The 25606-nt window shown below is 46.9% G+C and overlaps 1 protein-coding gene across 2 annotated transcripts in view; it reads right to left on the reverse strand.

The window, feature by feature from the left end:
• The window catches only part of Ldlrad3 (low density lipoprotein receptor class A domain containing 3), a 236242-nt gene that overhangs the window by 148696 nt on the left and 61940 nt on the right, over positions 1–25606 (reverse strand). The window contains exon 2 of one of the 2 annotated variants that reach the window (XM_036186090.1): positions 12617–12763. In XM_036186090.1, coding sequence (XP_036041983.1) covers positions 12617–12763 — 147 coding nt within the window. Of the gene's footprint in view, positions 1–12586; positions 12764–25606 lie in introns of both variants that reach the window. The other variant, XM_036186089.1, reaches the window with a different exon arrangement.

Below are 25606 nucleotides of genomic sequence, written 5' to 3' on the forward strand. Positions count from 1 at the left end.
AGAAGACAGTTTTAGGGTAGGTCCTTGGTTGGCCTGGAACTTAACTCTGTAGAACAGGCTGGCCTTGAACTCACAGAGACCCTTCTGTCTCTGCCTCCAAGTGCCAGGATTAAAGTTATGAGCCACCATGCCAGACTGAGCACAAGCTTTTGATAGGTGCCAGACTCAGACAGTCCCCTGGAGTGGGAGAGAACGAAAAAGAGGGTAGGAGGGGGCTGGTCACACAGAAGGCAGTCAGTGGGAGGGGAGGGGAAAGGAGTAGCAGGGGTTGGATGTAATCACAGTACATTGTATACAGTTTAAATGTAAAAAGCAAATTACAGACTCTCTAGTTATGTGTCTGCATTATAAGAATGCAGCACATTATCTTTGTAAAATTATTTTTTTCTCATCTGTTTCTAGACTTTTAAAAAATCCATTAAGCAACTGTACATGTGCTGTGTCACAGCCCAAAGTAGGAGTCTGAATTAAAAAATAAAAATCAAAACTCTATACAGTCCTAGCCCACAGCCTAACTCGGATCCACAAGACTGGTCTGGATGTGCCAGGAAAAAGAATTTTGTTTCTCTGTTGTGTGATTGTGTAGCTATTTAAATTTTATTAGCAATTACTGGGCCTGTTAGCACTGACTACATTTTGCAGTTACAGCCAAGTCCTGGCAACTGGGAGCATGCCCAAATGAGAAGTGGCCCAGGTGGACCTGGCCACACTACAGACGCACTGGAATGTGACCCTGACCCTCACTATGAACTGTTTCATTAGGATTCTCTTAGAGGCAGCGCCATGCTCCTAGCAGTGGAGCTTGCTGGAAGTGGGAGACGGGGAGATAGACAGGATGAGGCAAACTCAAAGGATGGCTCCAAGAAGACTCCACACTGCTAAAGCCCTTGCTTGGTGACAGTGCTGGCAGGTCCCAAAGGACAGCTTCCATGTAGGAGAGACGCAGAAAGTTGGGGTGTTGTTGGTCAGATTTTAGTACATTTATCCAAGTCCCCCTGTTCATCAGAACAGGGCTAGAAGGGCATGGACAGGGATATGGGACAAAAAGCTCTGAAATAATAATAACAACAACAACAATAACAACTGTGCACAAATAAGGATATTCTGTGACTAACTAAGGAGTTGCTCTTCTCAGAATGACATCAAATGGGGCAAGCCTCCTAGCTTTCTCTCTAAGCTCCTGGAAGCCTTAATTCCACAGACTCAGTTCATCTTCTCCCCGAACCAGGGCCTGGACCTTCTGTCTCAGCTTCAAGAGAGAGGGACCCTGGGCTCTCATCACCCTTCTCTTCTTCCAAGTGGTGGGAGATGGTCCACTGGGAGCTGGAGAACTCAGCCATGGACATGGGGTCCTTCACCTGGGCCTGAGCTATACCCTCCTCTGGGCACCCCCTACCACATGTCCAGCTATTCTACCTCCAGCATATGGCTCTAGGGAGGAGAGATGCTAATTTCTGTTCCATGTACTGTCTCTCTGAACATCCACAGTAGTTTTCAAATCAAACAGTTCACCTTCCTTAACTTAGAATCTGAATAATTATCCAACTTGCCTTTGATGCCTGAAAGAGCATGTGGGAACCTGCATTGAAATTCTCTGGCCACCCTAGAGACCTCCTCCTATGGGACATGATGTATCCCTGGGGAAGGCAGAGAGAGGGACGTTGGCCATATTAAGTATCAGACAAGTACATGGTGCCCACACCTTCCTGTGTGTTCTCACTCTGTCCCACTCCAAATCACAGACAAAAGCTGAGGCCACAGAAAGGGAAGTGGCTAGCCAAGAGCAGGTGCAGAATCTACACCAGAAGCATGCCTCCTCTGCCAATCACAGTTTATTTATTAGATAGAGGAGGAGTTTGGGGCTCCATTCTGTTCTCCCAAAATGCCCATGGGATTGAAGGGACACCAAGGCAGTATCTTGCCCAGGTACCATGGTTCCACAGGATGGACTAAGGATTTGACACAGGCAATGAGGCTACACAGCAGGCCTCTCCCACTATATATGCCAGCTACCATCCTGCCAGCCCAACACCCTAAGGCAGGCATACACACAGGTGCATTTTTCTGTTGGGAAATGTTCAACATCCTTGGTTGAAGCACAAAATACTACCAGTCTAATACTGATGGCAGGGCATGCCACTTATAGTGGCTTGAATAGGAATGGCCTCCATGGAATCATGTGTTTGAATGGTTGGCCTATAGGGAGTGGCACTATTAGGAGGTGTGGCCTTGTTGCAGTAGGTGTAGTCTTGTTGAAGGAAGTGTGTCACTGTAGGGGTGGCCTTTGAGGTCTCATATATGCTCAAGCCATATCCAGTGAACAGTTCACTTCCTGTTCCCTGAAGATGTAGAACTCTCAGCTTCTTCTCCAGCACCATGACTACCAGCATGCTGCCATGCTTCTTGCCATGATGATAATGGACTAAACTCTGGAACTGTAAGCCAGTCCCAATTAAAGGTTTTCCTTTATAAGAGTTGCTGTGGTCATGGTGTCTCTTCACAGCAATAGAAACCCTAACTAAGACACCACTGTTTTATGTGCCACTAAGCACTAAAACACTGTGCTGGTCACTCTAGGGCCCCATGTTTTCTGACTCCATCAGAAGTATGGAGGGGACTATCCATCTTACAACTACAGCCCTCTTGAAGGCCTTCACATGAACAAGAAGTTGAAATGCGGGATAGATGTGGAGTGTGAAGGTTTTGGTAAGTGTAGATTCCAATGTCAATTCTCTTTTTTCTTTTTCTTAAAAAAAGCCTGATAAGCCCAATCTTTATGTGTGAGCTTCTAGCTTATAAACATTAGTAGCTGACTCGTATTCTTAAGTGTCCTGAACAAGGCAAACACACTAAACTTAAAAGCCCTGAACTAGCTGGGACATCCAGTCGCAGCCATCCCAGAGTGTAGGCAGGCTGGGAAGCAGAAAGCTGGTGACAGTGTGTCTCATCTATAGCACTCTGCCTACCCATGGCTGTGAAAAGCACAGCTTTGCCAGACTGCCGTTCTCACAAACTAACATGCTGAGTACCTCCTCATCACAGAAGTGGAGAAGTCAAGATGTTCCAGACGATAGAAGAAAGAGTGTAATAGCCAATTCAAATATATTTATATTCAGTCTATCCTCCATGGAGAACACACCTGCCTCAACACTTGGACCTTGCACTTCTAGCCTCCAATGTGTGGAAGAACACATTTCTGCTGCTTTGTGTCATCCAGTTTATTGTACTGCATTCTAGAAATCCTAAGAAATTGATATGCCTGGGGAGTTTGGGAGTGCTTTGTCTTTTTTCACCTTGAGCAAATTTGCTGGTATTTTTGGGGGAGGGGGAAAAACAAAAAAACCTACCAGGAGCTTTTTAGGAAACTCTGCAAGAGATAAGGTTTACATCAAGCCTGACAATCTGGAAGTGTTCATATTTAGGTAACTGGCAGGTCCTACTGAGGAATAAACGATTCCAACATCAGAACTAAGAATCTTCTAAGATGGGCTAGACAGGCATGAAATGCACATCTGGGGTAGAAAGAGAGGGTTGCCGCAGCAAGCTTTAGGATGGCTCCACGCCAGTGTGTGTGGTGGAAGGTCTTCTCATACACAGGAGACAGAGCAGAACACCATCACCCAGAGCCACTTAGGTGTTAAATGGTGTGTGGCTGCAGCAGAGCTGAGGACAAGCTGACTGGAGCCATTGTGGCAGTTGGGGACCGAGTCTCTGGAGGAATGCAGGTGGCACCTCCAGACCTCCTTGCCCTCTCAGTCACCCAGCTTACCTCAGCCTGCAAATATTTGTTTTCTTCTCTCTGGCACCAGCTAGGTTATCTAGCTGGCTCTCTGGAGTGTTAAACTGAAGGGCATTTCCACCCTGGATGGCTAAAGACTCCCTCAAATGAAAAGAAGCTAATCCAGGAAACAACGCTAACTCTGCAGCAGAACCCCTCTGTCATCCTGGAGTGTAGGAAAGTGAGGGGCAGGGACATGAGGAGCAGTGGCTGACCACACCATGCTGGGCACAAACATCATCAGCAAAACAGGTAGAAAGGCTCCCTACAATTTACTGAGAGCTGCTCTTACGCGGGCTCGGTACGAGATCTTATACACATCTGCTTAGTCACAGATGGACAGTATATTATACATTCTTTCTGATAAGAACACCATGTGATGACTGTTTTGAACATGCCTTCTGGTGAAGGTGCATGATGGTCCCATTTTATAGATGAGTAGAGTCTCAGAAGCTGTGGGAATCCAGCATAGTCTGGCTCTTACAGCCTTGTTCTGAACTACAGGGTCTACAATATCACCTTTAGGATGGAAGAACTTGCAGGTCCAGACATGACTGAGTTACCAGAGGTATTTAAAAACAAACACACAGCAAAATAATGCAATAGGAAAGAAAGACCACACAAGTGAATGCACACAGCTCAGCATGAAGCCACAGTCACTTTCTGGGCCACTGTAAAGGCCACTTCTGCTGTCAGAGGCTCAGCTCCTTCAGAAGCCTGTGGAGTTCAGTACTTCACAGTGGCTAGCCAGAGTCAAGACCTGCAGGAACAGGGACACTTCCTGTGCGGCACAGTAGACATTCATGCAGAAACAGAGAACAGGACTGTCCCTGAGAGACTGGGCAAGTATGGCAGGCCAGTGAAGGTCAACTCCAAGCTGGCCACAGGAGTGTTAGTAGTTTTAGTGGCCCCTTGGAAAGTGAGCAGATTCCATTCCCAGGGCAGCCATTTTGAAGTTCCACAAATGGAGTGGGCTATGGAAACAAAGCTGTTCTCCGGAGGCTGTGTGGCAGGAGCAAGTGGTCACCAGGCCTCATTCCCCCAGAGATCCTGGCTAGATTCCCTTCCTCACCTCTTCGTGGCTTCTAGGGAACACTGTCCGCCCTTGGCACTTCCTGGCTGGCCGCTGCATCACATCCCTGTTGTCAGATGGTATCGCTCCCTCATTGCTTCACAGTACCTTCTTGGGTCACCATTCAGATTGCAACAAGAGTGTAGCTAGAGTTTTCCTACCTGTCCCAGAGTCAGAACAAATCTCTCTTACCCGCCAGTCCCACAGTCGCTCAGACCCAACCAAGAAAGCACACAGAAACTTATATTGCTTATAAACTGTATGGCCGTGGCAGGCTGCTTGTTATCTGCTTCTTCTACCTTAAATTAACCCATTTCTGTTAGTCTATACTTTGCCACATGGCTTGTGGCTTACCAGTGTCTTTACATGTTGCTTTTCATGGCGGCGGTAGGCGGTGTCTCCCCCCAACCTTCTACTTCCCAGAATTCTCTTCTCTCTTGTCCCGCCTATACTTCCTGCCTGGCCACTGGCCAATCAGAACTTTATTTACAGAGCAATATCCACAGCACAAGAGCTCCTGTAACTATGGTGTGACCTCATATTAACTACTCACATCTGAAGTGACCCCGCTTCCAAGTTAGGGTGTGTTCTTGGTACTGGGATTTAAGGTCTGAACACACTTTTATGTTCAAATCATTGAGAAGGCAGAAGCCAGTGCCTGTGAAAGCCATGCTTCATGAGTGTAGGACACCTGTGCATCTCTAGGTGACAACTTAAAACACAACAGTGGTGGGTCCATAGCTGCATTAGGGTACAGGGGTGGCCAGAGCAAAGTTCCACAAGCAGAAAATCTTCAACAACAGAAACTTATTTTTCCATAATTCTGGATGACAGATGTCCAAAATCAATGTATGTGCAGAGCTGGCATTTCTGAGAGCCCCAGGGGACAGACACAGGCCTCTCACCTTGGTTTACAGATGGCTCTCTTTGCCCCACAGCTTAACAACATCTTCTCTTCATGGCTGGATCCAAATTTTCCCTCTAGGAAGGACTTCAGCTGTGATGATTTAAGGCCCACTCTGTGATCTTATTTTAATTGAATTATGTCTTTGTGATATTTAATTGTAATTGTCAACTCCACTGGGTTAATAAATGCCTGAGAGCTCAGTAAAGCACACCTTGGGGTACATCTTATGAGGGTGTTTCTCAAGAGCATCAGATCATGAGTTCTCTGGCCTAGTCAATGGACTGATCCCATGGTGGATTCATAATGAATATGATGTCCTTATTACCAATGATGAAAGGCGGGAAGTGAAGCTTGGCTAGAGCAGATCATTGGGGATATGTCTCAGGGGCTATATCTCGCCTCGACTCTTCCTGTCTTGTCTCTTTCTTCCTGGCTTCTCCGCCATGCCTTCACATGGTGATGGCCTGAGGCCTCTGAAAAGGTGAACAATAAACCTTCCCTCCGTTTTATGCTGTCTATCAGATATTTGGTCACAACAGCATGAAAGGTAACTAATACACTCTGTTAAACTCCATCACCCAACAAGTTGAATCCATGCCTTAGGATTTCAACTTTAGAATGTGGCAGATGTCACAAATTTGAGTCACAACATTGGTAGTGTGGCAACTCTGCTTTGACACAGCTGGAAGTGAAAACTCCATTCTGCTGTAGCTGCATCCCACAATTCATGGAGAGGTTGTCTGCCTTCCCTGGCCACAGCACGCCAACAGTCACCACCCTAAAGCACGCTGAATACAATCCATGTGCATGCCCTGATTCCCTGATCTTTTCGCCTATGAAGCCACTAGAAGGTACCTTGGTGAAATAACCAAATTGCGGTTCAAGTTTAGAAACTCAAACACCACAGAACACTGTACTTGCTCTGTGTCTACTAGCTCAGAAGAAAACATTCCATGTGGTGCCACCTAGAGGCAGAAGTCTAGGACAGTGACAAAAAAAGAAAAGAAAAGAGAAAAAGAAAAAGAAAAAGAAAAAGAAAAAGAAAAAGAAAAAGAAAAGAAAGGAAGCACACTCCCACCCCTTCCACTTCTGGGGGTCAAGAGTTCCAAACTTGCCGCTGAAACTACCTCCTGGGTTCCCACCATCATACCCGAACAAGGTGTAAGCAACAGCTGGGAACAGAGAAGGCAAATGGGATTTCAACTCCAAATCTGCACCTACCTTTCCCGCCTCTGGTTTTGGAGAGTCATTAAAATGTTTTCATTTGACCAAGTCTTTGAATTCCTCTTCCACGTCCTATTGGATATCCATGCATGCACCCATGCATAACGCTAAAATTCCCCACGCACGACCAAAGACACCAGTCTATGCAATTTTCCCAAGGAGAAATAAGCCACCTTGTGAGGAGAAACTCCAACATTCAAAATCTCTCCCCAGCTTTGTTGGGACACAGAGATAAGAGTCTGGAGGCCAGCACAGAACAGGAAGGTCTCCAGGCACTGACTCCAGACATTTGTATCGCTCTATCACTGTGAATGTCCCTTTGCCTCTAAGAAAAGGTTTCAGAGGACTAAAGGCCATCTGAAAAATCATTACTATAGAAAAACATTATTGATGTTCTGAATTTTTTCCCTAAAGTTTTGACTGAATGTCCCCCATAAACCCAAGTTAGTGGCAGAATGAGGAGGTAACAGAGCCTTAAGAGGGCCCAGGGTTAGTGATATGGCTGGAGAGTTAAGAGCACTTGCTGCTCTTCCAGAGGACATGAGTTTGATCGCCAGCACCCATTATGGGCAGTTCACATCTCCATCCCTCTGGCCTCCACAGGCACCTACACACATGCAAACACACAGGCACACACATCTACACATAATTAGATAGTAAATCTTTAAAGAGGTAGTCTAGTGAGAGGCCTTTAAGCCACTGGGGCTGTGTCCTCCTTGAAGGGGATGATGAAGCCCCAGATCTTCATCCCCATTCTCTTTTCTGCTTCCTAGTCATGAGGTTTTTCTTCACTGTGCACTCTCCCAACACGACATACTATCTTCCACAGGCAACAGAGCCAACTGGGTCCTGAATTAAAACCTCTAAAAGCGTGGGCAAAAATAAACCTCTTTTCTTTATAAGCCAACCATCTCCTTGTATTAGTTAGAGGAGTATCTATTAATTACAACGAACACAATACAGGCAACAGAATCCACAGATTCTATTTGTCCAGTTAGTAGCCTACAGGGGTAAACAAAAAGACCCCTGGGGGCCTCTAATGAAGGAAAGCAATGGGGTCTTATTTTCCGGGCCAAAAGGCAAGCTCTGTGTATTTGCTGTCTCTGTGACAACAGCTCCTTCCCGGAAAAACTTCTGTGACAACCTAATGAGTTACTAAAATGTTAAGTGTCTGGTTTCATACAACCCCTCAGACACTCAGGCATATATTCTCTGTCGTCCCTCACAATGAGTGATCTCATGGAGCGACTGCATTTTCCTGAAATGTCTCTCTCTTCTTTTTATAACCACAAATAATGGAGGGAAGATATGAAAAGTGATCTGAAGAAAATAATCACTGAGGGCAATCCACTAACAAAGAACAGAAATATATTAGAAGCATGGCAAAACAAAGCCCCTCCCCCAGCTCTAAAAGGGGGGTCCTCAGAAGCATTCTGCAGTAGCACAGTTAACGTCTGTTGGGTCCAGATGAAAATTAATTTTAGTTCAGCAACAGATACTTAACAGGGAAATACAACTAATAACCAAAGATATAAGCATTCTACCTTGTTGATTTAAAAAAAAAATGTAAAATACATGAACTACTCTCAACTATTGGCCAGGAAGAGGGAGTTTATTTTAAAGCTATTACTCAATGCTGCCAAGACTAGAATAAGTCCCAGACTTCATTCCTGGCCAGTGAAAGCAAACTGGTGCAGACCTTTAGCAAACCAGATGGGCAGTCTGTGGGCAGAGGCAGGAAAAGCTCCCACCCCTCGGTGTAGTCAACTTCATTTCTGAGAATCCAGCTCAAGGAAAGGGAGAAAGCCATCTCCACTAGCATGCCCACATGCTGAAGACCCTTCAGTAGTGGAAAGTTGAACAAGACTCACAGTGGGCTGAAGGGGAAGCTCAGAACAGACATTTGCTTGGCATACAGAAGCCCGGGTTCAATCCCAAGCAGTACCACAAAACAAGAGTAAGGAATAATAGTGTATCAGTGGATTATTATCTAGGCATTCAGACGACAGAGAAATACAGAAAAAGAAGAAGATGACAGCATGATACAACGTTATATGAACACTTCGAAGTGAAAACTGGAACTTCCACGGAGATACAAGCAGAACAAGGCCCACGTGAAAGTTCCCAAGCTGTAACAGAGACAGGCTCTGATGTGATTCCTTTGTCCTCCCCCGCCATTTTTACAGTATGTGATTATTTTTTCATCTTGATGATAGAATTTCTTATTTTCCAAAACGTCTTTCCTCTACATTTGAAAGATATGAAAGAGCTGACCACAAGACCACGTCCCACCACGAGACACATCTCCAGGCTCCTCCATGCCCTTTAAAAAGGGCAAGGATTCTCAATCCCTTTTGTAACATTATCTTCTCAATGCCAAAGCCTCACAGACCTCTTGACGCCATGACCTCTCATGAGTGACAGTGGCCGCCGTGTTCTCTGAGGCAGACAGTTGTTTCAAAGAAACTTCTTTCCATGAAGGTGGGAAGGTTCTCCATTTGCTGCTCCCAGAGAGAGAGAGAACTGTCACCTCGGCCTTCAGCCCTGTGCCACTGGCTCAGGCTGAGCCCACCATGCATTTTGGTCACCTATACAGGAAGTCTCTTAAATGATTCTAAACACAGTGATGAACAAAAGCCAAAAATAGAACAGGGCGGGAAGGATGGTTCAATGGCTAAGAGTGCTTGCTACTCTTCCAGAGGACCTGAGTTTAGCTCCCAGCATCCATGTCAGATGGCTCACAATCATCTAACTCCATTGCCAGGGTATCTGATGCCCTCTTACAGCCTCTGAAAGTAGTCAAGTGCACTATATCCAATGCAGACATATACATTTACATGTAATGGGAAAAATTCTTTTTTTTTTTAAGTAAAAGATATGCAATGAGCATGACTAAGTTGCAGTGCATATACTTTCACAAAATGATTATTATAAACACATAGAAACACAGCTAACGTTAAACAGAAAAAGCAAGGCATGGGTTGGGGAGATGCCTCAGTGGTTGAAGCTTTTGCCATGAACACATGAGGCCTGGAGTTCAGATCTCCACCACTAACTCCAGCCTTGGAAGGCAGAGATAAGGGTAGCTCAGAGCAAGCTAGCTAGCTGGAAAACTAGCCATAGTGGTGCTTTGGATTTAACTGAGTAGTGAGTCTGCCTCAATGAAAAGGCAAGAGCAATGGAGGGTAATTCCAATGTCAACCTCAGGCCTCCATATATACACACATACAGACATACCCCCATACACACACACACACACACACACACACACACACACACACACACACACACACACACGAAAATGGGAGGAGAAACAGAAAGCCACACAATCACACCCTTATGACAACTACTTAACAGTCTGTGCAGACTGCCGGGCAATTGTGCTTACACTCCTGGTACAGAGGCCCCATTCCAGTGCTTTCAGCACACACACCAAGATATCAACATGGTGCTCACACACTCCAAGACATCACCAGAGTGCTCACAATTAGAAGTCTTCCTGTTCACACTGGGAGAAATCAAAACGGGGTCTTATCAGAGTAAAGAACTTTCTTTACTACCACCAGTAGATTCTACATTAGAATATTCTGGAAACTTTTCTAAAATCACATATTCACCTAAGGATGCAGGAGAGGACCATGTCTGAGTCTAGATGGCCTTCCTCAAAATCCCACACTCAACTCGATTATGAAATTCAATTTCTCTTAGAAAAAGACTTTCCCCTTTCCTTTCTTATCTAAACTTTCAAGAGTTGTTTTCTCAATTTAAAGCAAAAGCTGGGTGGGCAATGTGTTTGTAGGTATAGTTAAAAAAATTAATTATGTCTGCATCCAAAGACTAAGCAAATGCCTGTTGGGTCTCTGCCACACTTGGGGAGAAGAGGAGGAGGGAGGACAGCGAGGAATGCGCCTGCTCCAAACCAAACCAAGCAGCTCCAAGTAGCTCCAAGCAGCTGCCGCCACAACGTTTCTAAAAACATTCTCTCTCCACCACCTCTTCCCATTTCTTCATGAATTCTAATATACTAGGCTGCACCCAGGAAGGCAGAGACCTCCAGAGAAGTCGGTAATGTCACGGCTGCTACTGACAGAGGTGGGGCTGGACTAGCTGCTAATCCTGCATTCCTTTACACACCCGTGGGCTGAATATTGCCAGCCAGCTAATGATAGTCTATAGCTACTGCTACAGCACACAGTGTCCTGAAAATGGGGACTCCAGACTCTTATAGAGTGTTTAATACTCCTTAAAGCCGGGCCGAAGACAAGGCTCACACATTCTATCACACTTGAAACTCAATTTTAAAAAATGCTGTATTTCTAAAAGTTTTAAAGTTATGCTATAAGGACACAGTGAAAGAGACCTAATACTTCTCAAAAAAGCAGTTTAGGAAAAAAGGAAAAGAATAATAATAAGAAGGAGAATGTATTAGGCCTAACAATTTAATGAGAAAAAAATCACACACAACAAGATTTAACACAGCCTCCAAGTCTCTCCAGTCTTCTCCTCCCCAAATCTTCTCTGAAGGGCACAAGCAGGCATGGAGGATACTGTACCCTCATGCCAGGTGAGAGGCCAGCCTCAGAATGTAGGAAGCATGTCTGCATGAGCATATCATTAGCGAGTGAGTATCTGGCTCATGTGGTGGCTCCAAACTCAGTGCTCCTTCCTGTGCATCAACAGACAGAACCTCAAACCCCAGGAACAGCTCTGCTAAAAGTTCAAGTTCCTATCCTGTCAGGGCCTTGTCCCCAGCTGTCTCCCAGAGCCACAGCAGAGCCAGAACAGAGAGTCCTCCGGGCAGAAGTGCCACATGGCCTGGCTCCCGAAGTCTATGAAAGAGCAGAGATGTATGGCTCCATGGCAGTCACCCATCAGACGAGCCAGGGCCACACCTCCTGGTGTTGCCTACCTGCCAGGATGCCAGGAGGATGAACCAGAGCCAAGCTCACTGTGCTGAGACCAACTCGGGAAGAAGAGAAAACTCTTCAGGGCAGGGAGGATGGTCACTGGACATCCCAGCCCCTCCACTGTCCGAGGTGCCTCCTTTCCTGGGGATTATCCTCAACCCAGATCTTATGCATGTTTCAGGGGCACAAAATGGACAAGAAGCTAAAGAAGAGGTGGGATGGAGAGGACCACAGAGACCATCCCATGCTGGTGTTCATCAAAAGGGGACAGCCCAGCGAAGGCCCAGGCCGTGACCATATACAGAGAAAGGAGACAGGGAAGCACAGGGACATGAGCTGAGTATCTATCTACTCGGCACAGAACACTGACATAATACACCCTCGGGGAATCACTGAGAGCATTCTACCACACATTCAGATAGTCTCCAGCCCTGGACCAAGGCAGCCAAACATGGTCCTTGTTGATTGAGAGGTATCCCAGAACATGCCTGGGATCCTGAAGGTGAGGGTAGCATCTAGGAAAGGGGGTCTCCTCTGCTCACCCAAGCAAGGGCTCTTCTACCATATTACACTTCTACACAGACCACACTGCTCAAAGACAGAAGGAAAGCTGGCCCACTAGCTCACGGCAAACAGGGCACAAGGTCCAAGACTGACTGGACTTCCTGCTCTCGGCCTGAAATGCCCCCCTTACGCACCCCTGCCCACAACCACAGGCGGCCACTCACGGCATTCCTTCTCATCACTCTTGTCGAAGCAGTCAGGCAGCCCGTCACACTGCCAGGCACCTGGAATGCACCGGCCGTTGCTGCACATGAAGTTCCCTGGGATGTTGCACTCGTTGGTGAAGTTGTTCCCAGGGAGCAGCTGGCTCTCTGTAAGGAGAGAGAACAGGTCGTCAGAGACACAATGACCACGGCCAAGGGCCTGAGCCCTGGCCTAGCTGGAAAGATGGACGTGTAGCCCAGAGGAGACATCCACTGGGTATCTTTGCTTTTCTGCGCCTGTTTCCTCACCTATGAGAAGCACTTATACCTTGGCCCACCTCAGTACAAAGATGCTGAAGAACTAGCTGGAGCAAGGCAAAGGAAGCAGTCAGTGTCCAGCATGTGACAGGTGCTCATCTCTCTCATGGAGCTCTGTGAGAAATGGGGCTAAAGAGATGCCTCAATTGTTAAGGGCACCTGTGGCTCTCTCTTCCAGAGCACCAGAGTTCGGTTCCCAGTACCCACATTTGGCAGCTCATAACTGCGTGTTACTCCTTCTTTTGGGTTCCATGATATGTTCCCAAATGTTCTTTCAAGTTCCAGACAGGAGTATGCCCTAGACCCCAAATATCCCCAACAGTGCAAGCCTTCAAAGCCTCCGACTCACAGCCCCTACAATCACAGAGTCCTTGACTTGGAGCCAAGTTGGCAAGAATACCGGGAGATCATTCCCTCCAGAAATAGGAGACCTCCATCTACAATCAATCTGCCTGACATATGAAACCTGTACTCAGGCCTGCTAACCCCCAGGAAGCTGTCCAGATCACTATACTATCCAAGAGTTACTGGAGGTAGAACCAAGTCCCCAGGCTCAGGTTCAAGTCCACTAAGCAATCATAAATGCCAAGGACCCTACCCAGCACCACCCTTAGACAGGAAATTAAACAGACCTCATGTGAGCTGGGATGGGAAGGTACAGAGCTTATCTACCTCAAATCTTAGAGGCAGATTTTCCAGAGAGCCAAGATCTGATAGGTCAGATGAAGCTGAGCCAGTGTGATTAAAGGCTGGGAGATAAGTAGCCATCTAGAAGCAAAACTGTGTTACAGGAAAAGACCAGTCTGCCAGCACACTGTGGCTCTAAACGTCTCGAGTCATTAAACAAGACTAGGCCTTTATGAGCAGACACTTGTGCTGTGAAGGAAAGATGGAAGGATGTGTGCACCCTGAATTCCTTACTGACATTAAGGTGTTAGGAGCATGGCCTTCTAGAGCTGCCTACGGGGAACAAGAGAGCAAGACTCATGATCTTCTTTCACAAGCTTTGCCAAAGGAAGTAGCTTCACCTCAGGCTCAGCTCCCTCTTACATCCCCTCACACAATTCGCCTCCTGTGCACCTTTTTCCTTTCATTTGTTTGTTTGTTTGTTTGTTTACTGCCTAGAACTCCCTTCATGCCACCGTGTCTCCTAGTCAACTGCTGTTCACCAGCTAGCACCAAACTCCTGTTAGCTTCTCTCTGTGGAGTGTTGCCCGGCTTCTTCACGAATAGAGAAGAGGCATGGTCGTCTGGCAGAGCTACTTTGGAAGTAGAACTAAAAGTACGTTTCTAACTGGGGCGAGCAAGCAGGAGCCAATGGGGATGGACACAGGCATCATACAAGCCCTCGTGCTGTGGATACCCTCTTGGAGACCATCTGCTATCCGATACTAAATTAGCAACCCATATACACACTGCTCTTCAGAAATGAGTGTTCATCCTTCATTCCAATAGGGAAGCTATAGCAAAAGGTTCCACCCAGCCCAAGTACATCCCAACCCCACCCCTTGCTCACTCTATCGGTCCTGACATGGCCAACCCCAACTCCGTCACTGCAACTAGGACTCTAGTCCACGCAGCTATAATCCCATGGGCATCACCACTGACTACAACTTCCAACTCAGCCTCCTGCCTCACAGTTTGTTCCCCCAAGTCTCAATCTGTCTTCTGGCCAGAAGAATCTTCTGAAGGAGCACAAAGACTGTGACATTTTCTTACTTTAAAAGGCCGATGAGTTGGGGGGGGGGGCCCTCAGGAGATGGCTCAGTTGGTAAAGTACTTGCCATACAGTCATGAGGGCCTGAGTCCAATCTCTAGAACGAACACACACACACACACACACACACACACACACACACACACACACACACCCATGATACCAAGGGAAGTGGAGGTAGGTGGATCTCTGAGGCTTCCTGATAAGCCAACCTAGCTTATTTGGCAAGTTCCAGGCCAATGAGAGACCTTGTCTCAAAAAACAAAGTGGTCAGGCCTTGAGAAACAACAGCTAAGGTTTTCCTTAGCTTTGACCTACACTCACACATCCATGAACACACATACATGTAGACCCCATACACACAAAAACACATATACATTTGTGCACTTATACAGACACAAGAATACAAACACCCACATCCCAATGTTTTCTAGTTAGAATTCAAGGCAAACAAGAAAGACTCCAAGAAAGAAGTGGCACTTTCGGCGGAGGCTGATATAAAGTACAAGCCCTTCAGATCAAAGGAACAGAGTCAAAGGCACGGCGTGGGGAGGAACAGCCTGGGGCATGGGTCAGAAATAGAACACAAACACACTGTGTCACCATTTTTCCAATCCTGCCACCCAGTCCATGAGGATGCTCCATTCTCCAGAGCACAGACTCAACACAGGACCTCCTCTGAAGGCAACTGCACAAGTCACCACTGACCCTGGAAAGAATGAGCAATAACTTTATTATCTCCAGGTAGAAATCTGGATGCCTACAGGGAGGAACCCAGAAAGCAGTCACATGCTGGATTCTAGCCAGATACTTCATGCTTAGCTCAGAACCTCTACACCCCTACCCCCCATATACCTTCCAGCTGTTTGAGCAACTGCTCTGAGCATCACCAGCCAGCCAGGAATTCCTCAGGGCTGCGGAATGCAGAGCTGAGACTCGGTTTTGTTTGGAAATCACTTCGACTCGCTTTTGTGGAGCTAACTCCCCGAAGACAAACCCCCTGGAAAAGTCACTGCAACTGTGAAATCTTGATCTGATAAACAGATTTCCGGAACCAGAAAATTGGCCAGATTAGATTCCAAAGAGCTTGCTCCAAGCATCAATGAGGCTGGCAACACATGGACCTGATGAATGGCTGGGTGGGTTCAGAGACAACTTATCCATCCGTTACACACAAATGTCCTGCCAGTCCTAGGACACCCCGCCTAGTGGATACAATAGGCACATGCTCTTCTGAGCCCCCTTAGGCACACAAGGTCACCCCGCCCCGTGCCTTAGGAAACTGACATCATCAAACATAAAAACATAAGAAGAAACCAAAACAAGAGAAGATCCTCTTGTGGATTCCGTCTTTCAAGCCTCCCTCAAGCCCAGCCCAGCTGCCTCACTGGCCAGTAGCACCTGCATCATTATCTCTTGTCCCCCTTTCAACCAGCAGTCTGTACAGAGAAGAATTTTGTGGGAACGTAAGTCAGGGCCTGGAGACATTTTCTCTTATCTCGACTAGGGGTAAGGTATTACTGACATTAGCATGTACAGGCCAGGGGTATAGCTTTGCTTGGAAAGGTCTGGGGCCTAAAAGAACCATGTAGCTTTGACTGTTAGGAATGGCAGGTGTATTGTGCTATAATTCTCCTATCACCCATTGAGAAACCACAACACAGAATCATCTGACTTGACATGTCAATAGTGCTGAGGCAAAGAAATACCTGTTTAAGCCAAGCTGCTACTTAGCAGTTCTCACTCCCTCCAGCTGCCTCTCTTCACACTGAGTGAGCTTTTGAAGTACAGCTGATGGTGTCTCTGCGCCCTTCAAACAAATCTGAACTCTCACCACCTGGTTTAGAGAGCCCAGCATGACCCTGACACTGAAGTCCCTGCAACATCCTTTAGAACCCCTGTCTGGACCGTGTGGGCATCGTTCCTGCCCCCAGGCTCCCAAACATGTGGCTGGCTGACCCAGAAGAATCTCAGCCCATTTTCCCCCTGGTGTTTGGGGCTGTGTTGTATCCCTCCAAAACTTTACGCTGTAGGCCTAATTGTTAGTACTTCATAATGGGGGAGCATTTAAAGACAGTCCTTAAAGAGGTAATATATCACGATGAGGCTGTTGGAGTGGGCCCTAATTTACTATGACTGGTGCCCTCACTGGAAGAGGAAATTAGAGCACAGACATATGTGGAAGAGACAACATGAAGACACACAGAGAAGGCAGCCATCTGTAAACCAAGCAATAGGGACTGAGAAGGAACCAACCCCACTGACAGCTTGATTTCAGAGCTCCCCAACTGTGGGACAAGCCATCTCTGACATTCAAGTCTCACAATCTTAACAGAAATCCAATCCGATAGGCTAGCCTCTTCCTGCTCATCCTTCAACCCCAGCTTAAGTCATCAAACCTGAGAACCTGTCCCAGACGCCCAGCCGGAAGCTGGTCCTTCCCTCTGCTCATGCCCTGTGCTTTGCTTGACCCAGCCTGTGCTGGTGGTTGCCTCGACACTAATGTTCCTGCTAGGCAGAATGCAACCCCCTTTGGCACAGACTCTGTTCTGTTCAGCTCTACATCCCAGGCATCTGCCATTCCCAGCTCTCCCATTCAGATCTCTGACAACTCCAAGAAGAAAACCAGGCATGGCATTAGTACCTTAGTCCCCATCCCTGAACTGCTCCATCAACCTTTACCTCATGTCCCAGCATGTGGGTGGGACCTGTGCATACATAGTTAAAGTAAGGGCTATAGGGGACCTGGACCTAAACAAGTACCCTGTCTGCTTGAAAGGAGGTTGGAAATCTTTTCAGCCCAACTGAAAAGGCTTTCTAGTGGCAGCAATACATATCCCATCTCTGTGTCTTGGAACATATTTAAAAAATTGACCAGCATTTGCAAAAAGCTGGCCTTCTCCTCCTCTCTTCTCTTTGTTTTCATTAAGCCAAAGAATCAAAAGGAGTTTCAACTGCAGAACATCATTTAACTGAAAATAACTATACCATCTGTACAAGAATGGAAAAATGAAAGCCAAGCCCTTCCTTGTCAGGCAGAAGACAGCAGCCCACTGCTATAGCTTTTTTCCAATGCCCCTGGCCCACAGCTCTCTACTTGATGTGGGGAACCAAACTGGAGCAGTTAGAAACTCCAGCCAGGACTACATCCTGCAACAATCAGCCAGAGCATTCAGCTAGTGACACTGACTTTTCCAGCCGAGAAATGGGAATTTCATTGCGGCAGCTGGGCTCCTTTGGTGTTTCTCATTGCTGTCCACTCAGCCTCCCTCCCTAACAGCATCCATCACGGTGCAGTCTGAATGGATATCTGCAAACAATCAGCAGGCTCCATTTTCTGATTTCTGCCCAATGGCTGCTCGTTCTCCTCATCCACTTCCTGACAGTCTAGATCTGTGAGCCTGATGAACAGAACAAGAACAAGATGCACAGACGCGTGTATCCAGCACACATGCGCAGCTAAACATTCGGGCTTGCAGATCTCAGACGGCTCTTCCCTACCACCTCTCCAAGGCACCAAATAGACGTCTCCCACTGCCAGGTGCCAGCAAGTCCAGGGGCCACCGTTTTCTCTGTGACTCACTTCTTAAGACACGCGCACACACCTGTATACACACACACACACACACACACACACACACACACACACACACAAACTCACCCACAGAAGGTTAGGGCCACCTAGGGAGCTCTTCTTTATCATCTGTTTACAAGCAGAGCTACAACATCTCTGAAGAACCCTTCCACTGCGGACTGTTTCCGTGCGGTGTGAGCATTGAACAGAACCTCAGACATCTGTCCTATGGAATTCCAAAAGCCAGTTGGTCCTCATCACACAAATGTCTTCCTGTTCAAACTTGGATATGGGAGCATCTGGCTGTCACCAAGAAGGCAGCAGTCACACAAGAATGTCTGGGTCTGGCCTGGCTCCAAGCACCTGAGTTTAGCCAGGCCCCGAGCCTTATTAATCTAGACTCCCTCTGCCCCATGAACTCATTCCATTAGTGTTGCCTCAGTTTACCCATTTGATCAAGGGCAATCACTCAGACATATTGCTAAGAAAGGGTAAAATGATCCCATTCTTCAGCCTAGGACACCTGACTCTTTATATTCACAGATGTACTATAAACAGGGTCCGTGGCCTGAAGGAAAATCACACACAGTTTCTCTCCGGAACAAGTCAAGGACGGAGCAGGTCACCAGGATAATGAGCGAGCCCAGCTGTCCATCCAGTATCTGCCCATCACACAGCTTCATGGCCTGTTTCTCCCAGGAAGTGTTCCAAGATGATGAAATGCTTTGTTTCCTTCTTACCAAATAAGCTAAGGAAGAAAGCCAATGGAGGGAGCAAGGGAAGGTCACATGAAGTGTTGGAATAGACAGTTTCCCCAAGGAGTCAACTCCATAAATTATTTTTATCTGGACCTGTGGCCTCTAGGGCTAAAGCTACTCCTTATATTTGGATGTATGTTTTCATTTTATGCATCATTTCATGAGGAAAACTATGTGGAAATGGTGTTTGGGTTTAGGGGAGCTATAGAGCCACTGAAATGCTGTCCTTGTGAGGTCTCATGTCCACAGTCCAAGGGCCTGCAGCTCCTTATGATGCAATCCACAAGTTGAACCCTGAGCCACACCAGGGCCTTTGCTCAACCCTCTGACTTCCTTAACAGCCCTGGAGATGCTGATTCCTACAGGCTTCTCCACTGGGGCAGATCTACCGTCTGCCAAGCACTTGAATGTGGCAGGGATTTAACAGCTATTTTTTTATTGTTAGTTCTTTGAAAAACCTCATGAAACAGGCACCTGCCCCTTTTATAGCTGAAGGAACAGACTGAAGACAGGACTCACCCAAGGTCACACAGCTAGAGATGGCCAGAAAGTAAACACTTCAGCTGTGTAGGCCATGACACTGGCCTAAGGCCACTTACTGTACAGGTGACCAGATGAGGCAGAGAAGAGTATCCCATAAATCTTTCATTGATGGAATTTTTCAAAAATCTTAAAAATCACTAAGAGCAATTTTCTGTATTCTAGGTCTACCACAGAGAAGAGTTGGGTTTCTTTCTGGGATGGGAGATAATGAACTTCTCAGGTAACCAAAAATCAAAGCTAATCAAAACTGATTATACTTGTCTGCTTTTTGAATTTTTGTAACTATTTAAACCTGTAGATCAGGAAGTGTCAAACAACAGGTAATGGCAGTACAGCCACTTACCAGCCAACAACTGTGCCATCTGTCCATCCCACTCATCACATGAAAAAGAGGCTGCTCTTACTGTTCACTGGCCCTGGAGAACCTGGACTCATCTGCTGCCCTGTGTCCCTAGCAACAAGCAAATGCCAGACATTGAGACACCCCACAAATGGCTGCTGACCACAGGGATGGGGACAGAACCTGCTGACTCCGCAGAAATTAGTTTAGTTCTGACATGAATTTATCTGAATGGCCTTGAACTTCAATTCTGCTTGGCCATGTGCAACCAGGTGGATCAAAGACACTGGACCTGCAGAACGAGGCTTTTCTAAGTTTCCAGGAAGAGAGGAAGAGGGAAGAGATTGACCACATGTCCAACAGTTCTCTTTTCCTGCCTACCTATGCCCTCACCAAGGGTAGGCTGCAGGCAGATGCACCAAGAATCCAGTACAGTTTCCCCCACCCCCAACCTTTTGCTTATGCAGCTTCCAGCAGCAACAGCAGGAGGGGGTCAGTGGAGCTGAGCTGAAGGGCAGGAGAGGGGGCAGCCTGCAGCCCAACTCCATCAGGCTGTGATAAGCTGGGCTTGTGATAAAGCTAATCGCCGTTCCACTCAGGCTCAGATGTAGGCAGAGGTCAAGAGTAAGGGCTGTGCGTCAGCCCCAAGATTATCCCCATGCAACAGGAGACCACTGCAGCTACCTCCACAGTCTCGGGGAACCACTCTGCAGCAGACCATCTGCTCACACTAAGCCCCTGTGCCCCTCTCACACTGCAGGCACGGCTGTAACATAATAATGCCAGCCAGGGAATGAGCCAGAAAAGCAAAATGACCTTCATTCTGGCCCCAAAGCACATCTTGATGATGAAGGATTTCTGAACTAAGACTCAAAACAAGCAGAGGCCAGAAAGGAAAAGGCAGTTGGATACAACTGTGAAATTCCGGGTCAGTGATAAACACTATAAACACACTTCAGACGTCCCATCCACTGGGAAAAGATGCTCACTGTGGGACCACAAAGTGTGGCTAGGTAGAATTTCCTTACAAAACTACACAGGAGGACACAAACGATGTAATGGGGGGGGGGGGGGGGCAGGACAAAGCATCTGGAATAGGAGCTTCTCCTGATGAAGGGGCGTACATGACTGTAATCACAGAGTGACTAATGGAGCCAGCAAGCTCTCATCCACAGCCACAGACTTGCAAAAAACTAAAGAAGTGGAACACAAGGAACCCAGGCATGACACATGCTTGGGGACTCTGAAGAGGGCCTGAAGGCACACAAGGCCCAAGATGATCATCCTAGGCAGCTGATGAACATGCACAGTGCACAGGGGACACAATGGAGCGACACAAAGCAGGGGCTAGTGAGATAGCTGAATAAGTAAAAGAAATCATCCTGCAAGTCCTCAGTCCAACCCCTGGAACCTATAGGTTAAAAAAAAAAAAAAAAAAAAGGAATGAAAAGCCAGATGCTCCCATCTGCAATCTCAGTGTCAGTGTTCCTACATCCTGATGGGAGGCAAAGAGAGGAGAATCAGACAGCTTGGAGCTCACATAGGCAGTACAGCAGAAACAAGAGACCCCGCCTCAAAAATAAAGGGAACAGAATCTACTCCACCATAGCTGTCCTTTGCATACATGCCCCCAAACAAAACAAGCAAAAACAACAAAACCACACCACGGCATGTTCATCAGAAGAATGGGGAAAACACATGCCCTTCTCCACAGCTCACAGCATCCAGAGCTTTCATGAGATGAACTGGGGTGAACTGAACCTGCATGGGTAATTCTGAGAAACTTAACAGGAAGTTCAAAGGCAAGCTGCAGAATGTGATCCATACTAAGCTCAGAAACAAGCAATTTTAGGGGACACATGCGGAAAGGATGACTACCCAGTTCAAGGTCAGGGTTGCCTCAGGCTCAGAGAGGGCACAGGTGGGCACCAATGGACTTCCAGGACAAGCTGTCTTTCTTTCCGTAGTCTGAATCAAGTAAGAACCCAGGGAAGCGGGCGGCAAGTACACAGGCTTGCCAGGCATTTTTCTAGGTGACCTTCTGTGTACTTTAGAAACATTTCAGGAGTAAAATTCATTAGAGAGAATGAAAACTCCATGGATATTTGAGGAAACCTACAAAAGATAAATGGTACCAAATGCAGATGACACTCTACACTTAGCAAGACCCTCAACTGCAAAGGAATGCAAGACAGAGGGGACAAGTGTCACACTGGAAGACTCTGCAAATGCGACGCTGCCCATCCAGGAGCTTTGCTCTGTTATGAATTCTTTTCATTTTCTGCAAGGCGGCAATAGTTACCGAAGGGTAAAAGCCGATCATGGGGGGGGGGGGGGACGGGACACTAAGTATCTCCCATCAGACAGATTTCCCCACCCACATATTAAGCCATGGCATTCCAAAGACAAAAATACCCAAGCCTAAGACCAAGTCAGGTGCTTTAGATCCAAATTCTAAGTTGAAGTCAAGACTGTCTTTCTCAAGCCCCTTTGCCTCCCCATTCTTCAGCTGAGTTGAGACAAGCTCAGAGGGAGCGAGGCAACAGAAGCTGAGATTTGCTAAATAGAGCTCCTGGCTCTAGCCACTCTGGAGCACAGGAGAGGTGACCTAGGAGGAGGGCGGCAAGGAGAGTGCCAGCCTTCGCCCCTTGCCCTCCTCCCATCCTTTCTACAGAGAAGAACCACCAGACCCAGGCCCAACCCTGGTTCAAAGGTTGAAGTCTCTGATAACTATAGAAAACTGGGCAACTTCAGACAATCGAGTTACCCTCTCTAAGCCTCGATACTCCACCTCTCTGGCAATGTTGCCAAGAGATAGAAAGATGCTAGATGGATAAACAGAGCATAAACAGATGGATGAATAAAGTATGCACAACAAGTAGCATGTACCTGGAGTTTAGGAAACAGCCCTATTTGTTACTCCTTTCTTTCGACTCATTCTCACTGACTCTATTTAGACTCTGACACTTCTGTGGCATTTAGAGAGGGCTATGACCCTTTCTGATCCATGCCCTCTAAAAGGGGACCAGTCTGGGCAAAGGAATGCATGATGTTAGCAGAGCAATTTGACTGCATTGCTTAGACCCAAAAGCAAACCATGGAGAAATATGGAGGAGCTCACGAGGCTGCTACCTTCCTTCACATGATCATCTCAGCCTGGGAATTTCCTAAGAAATCAAGAGCCGCTAGTACAAGAGATAACTCCATTGGCAAAGAGCTTGCAGGGCGGACATGAAGACCTGAGTTCAAGTTTCAAGATACATAATATGCATCTGAAATGTCAGTGTTCCCACAGCAAGATGTGGGGCAGAAACAGGAAGATCCTTGGGAGTTCAAAGGCCAGCTAGCCTGGCTTATGCAGAATCAAAACAAGGAACCCTATCTCAAACACGGTAGAAGACAAGGTCTCTGTTATTCTCTGACCTCCACAAGAGCATTGTGCACGTGCATGCTGCCAGCACTCACATGCATCAACGCACACACATACACATCCCACACAAGATAGAGGCGGGTGCTCTTTGGGACATTCCCAGGAATCTTGAGCTGCAGCCAGACTATAACTTGCAACAACTGTTCCAAAGAATCTGGAATTACTTCTCCACCCTAAGCCTCAGTTTCCCCATGTATAATATAAAGCAAAGCACTGGTAAACGGTGTCTGAGTCATTTTTCTATCCTATCCTTAAGGCACCCGTTCTTTGTCTCTGTGGATATGAACTCAACAGTGGGCAAATGTACACCATCACTCTATTCCAGATGTACTCAGCATTTAAAAGTAGTGTCTGGGTTCGCATGGAGGTCTTCCTAATACAGAGCACCTGAGAACCAAAGCTCATCAGCTCGTTGAAAGGCAGGCTGGAGCTGCCCAAAGAAACCAGGTTCCTGGATACTGGGAAGACCTAGTCCCATGGACGCTTGCAACTTATCCAAAGGGCCAGGGGTCAGACCTGCCTCCCATCCCCTATGGATCCAAGGGCCTCTCCAATTAAGTTCACTTACCCACTACCTTTCATCATGTACTCAGTAAATGAACAATTGTTCGGCTGATCACTTCCTATTAGGAAAGGAACTTGGGTGTGGGGGAGGGGCACCAGCACACCAGTCTGTTGCCACCAAGCAAGGGTGGAATGCCTACTAAATAGCTTAATCCATTAAACCAGTCCATCCTGCTTCTACAATCTGCTCACGTGGCACCCTCCCTTCCCACTGAGCTGACAAGGGGCCCTCCATCATGAGGAATTAACTGGTGTCTCAAGCAAATACTGTTGGGGCATCCAGTGAGCACTAGAATTCAGCAGTACTTACTGCGGAGTCCTCAAGGATCACGGCTCTCAGAACAATTTACCAATGCATGAGGCCTGTCAGAACTGATGAGTCAGGCACCTGAAACCCTTGGATGAACCTGTTTGGGCTTTCCAGACTATGAAAGGTGGTTTATGGCCAACTGAAAACAAAGCTTAAAAGAAGGAGGACTGGATGTGGGCACACCTGTAATCCCTGCGCTCAGGAGGCTGAGGTGGAGGAATTGACCTCGGGGTCAGTCTAGGTTACATAGTGAACTGCCATCTCAAAAGAAAGAAAGCAAAAACTAAATCTACAGAGCTCTCTTTCCAGACACATGATAACCCATGTGCCCCAAATGCCAATACCATTCCAGCCAACCTGAGGGAGCAGCTTTGACACCATGACTCAGTTTACCCATTTACAAAAGGGAAACAGAACAAACCATAACTAACAAGCTCCACAGGTAGTCAAAGAAAAGGGGCTGTTTCACTTTAAAAAAGAAAAAAGTACAAATTCAATGGAAACATCCAGGTTTTCATCCATTTTATGACAACACACAGATAGAGGCCATAAGATTAACCACAGCTCACTTCTTAAAGGTATTATTATTCACTATTAAAGAGTTACTATTCTATAAAAACTAGGTGTCATGTAGATACATAATATGTCATTTCTCAAGGCATACCACTATAATGTAGCTACATGATTAGTAATTAGAAGATGGGTGATCTGAACTGCACAAGGATTCACCCCATACTGAATACAATAGAATCGTTCTAGGTGAGATGAGAGAGAAGAAGTGAGCTGTTCATTAAGAAATGACTTTTCAATAAATTCAATAGCATGCCCCACAGTGTAGCCCCTGGTCTTCTGGCTACTGCACTGATCTCTGCTAATGGGGACAGCTCAGAAGGAAGGCAGTGGCAGGAAGTCAAAAGGCTTGATGAACACTGAGATCATGACTCACTTCCAAGCAGGATGCAGCCCTGCAGGTCCCCCTCTCTTCAATCCCCAGCATTAGCTGGTTCCTCCCTCACCCATCCTCATGGAGTGACCACTGGCCTCCCAGTCTCCGAAACTAATGGCTACTTTTCTATATTTACCTCCAGCACACATTTTTCTATTGCTCTTGAGGCAGAGTCTCACCATGTGGCCCAAGCTGGCTTCAAAACTCAACCTTCCTGCCTCTTAGTAAGAGTGCAGGATTACAGATGTGAGCCACCATGCCTGGTCTATGTGCAAAGTTCTGCCGCACTGGGCCACCTGGATCAGCCCTTCCTTCTAAGTTACATCCCTTCAGTGACTTTTACCTACTGTTGCCCTGCCTCCTCCTCACATCCTCAGAAACAGCTTCCTCAGTCTCAGGGTTCTGCTTTCTTTGGCACAAGCAAAATATGGCTTCCCTGAATAAGCCACCTTGTCCACTATTAGGTTTGACCTTCAAGGTGAAACCCCAACCTGATACCTCTCTCTCTGAC

The sequence above is a fragment of the Onychomys torridus genome, chromosome 4, assembly GCF_903995425.1.
Source record: "Onychomys torridus chromosome 4, mOncTor1.1, whole genome shotgun sequence".
Taxonomy (NCBI): domain Eukaryota; kingdom Metazoa; phylum Chordata; class Mammalia; order Rodentia; family Cricetidae; genus Onychomys; species Onychomys torridus.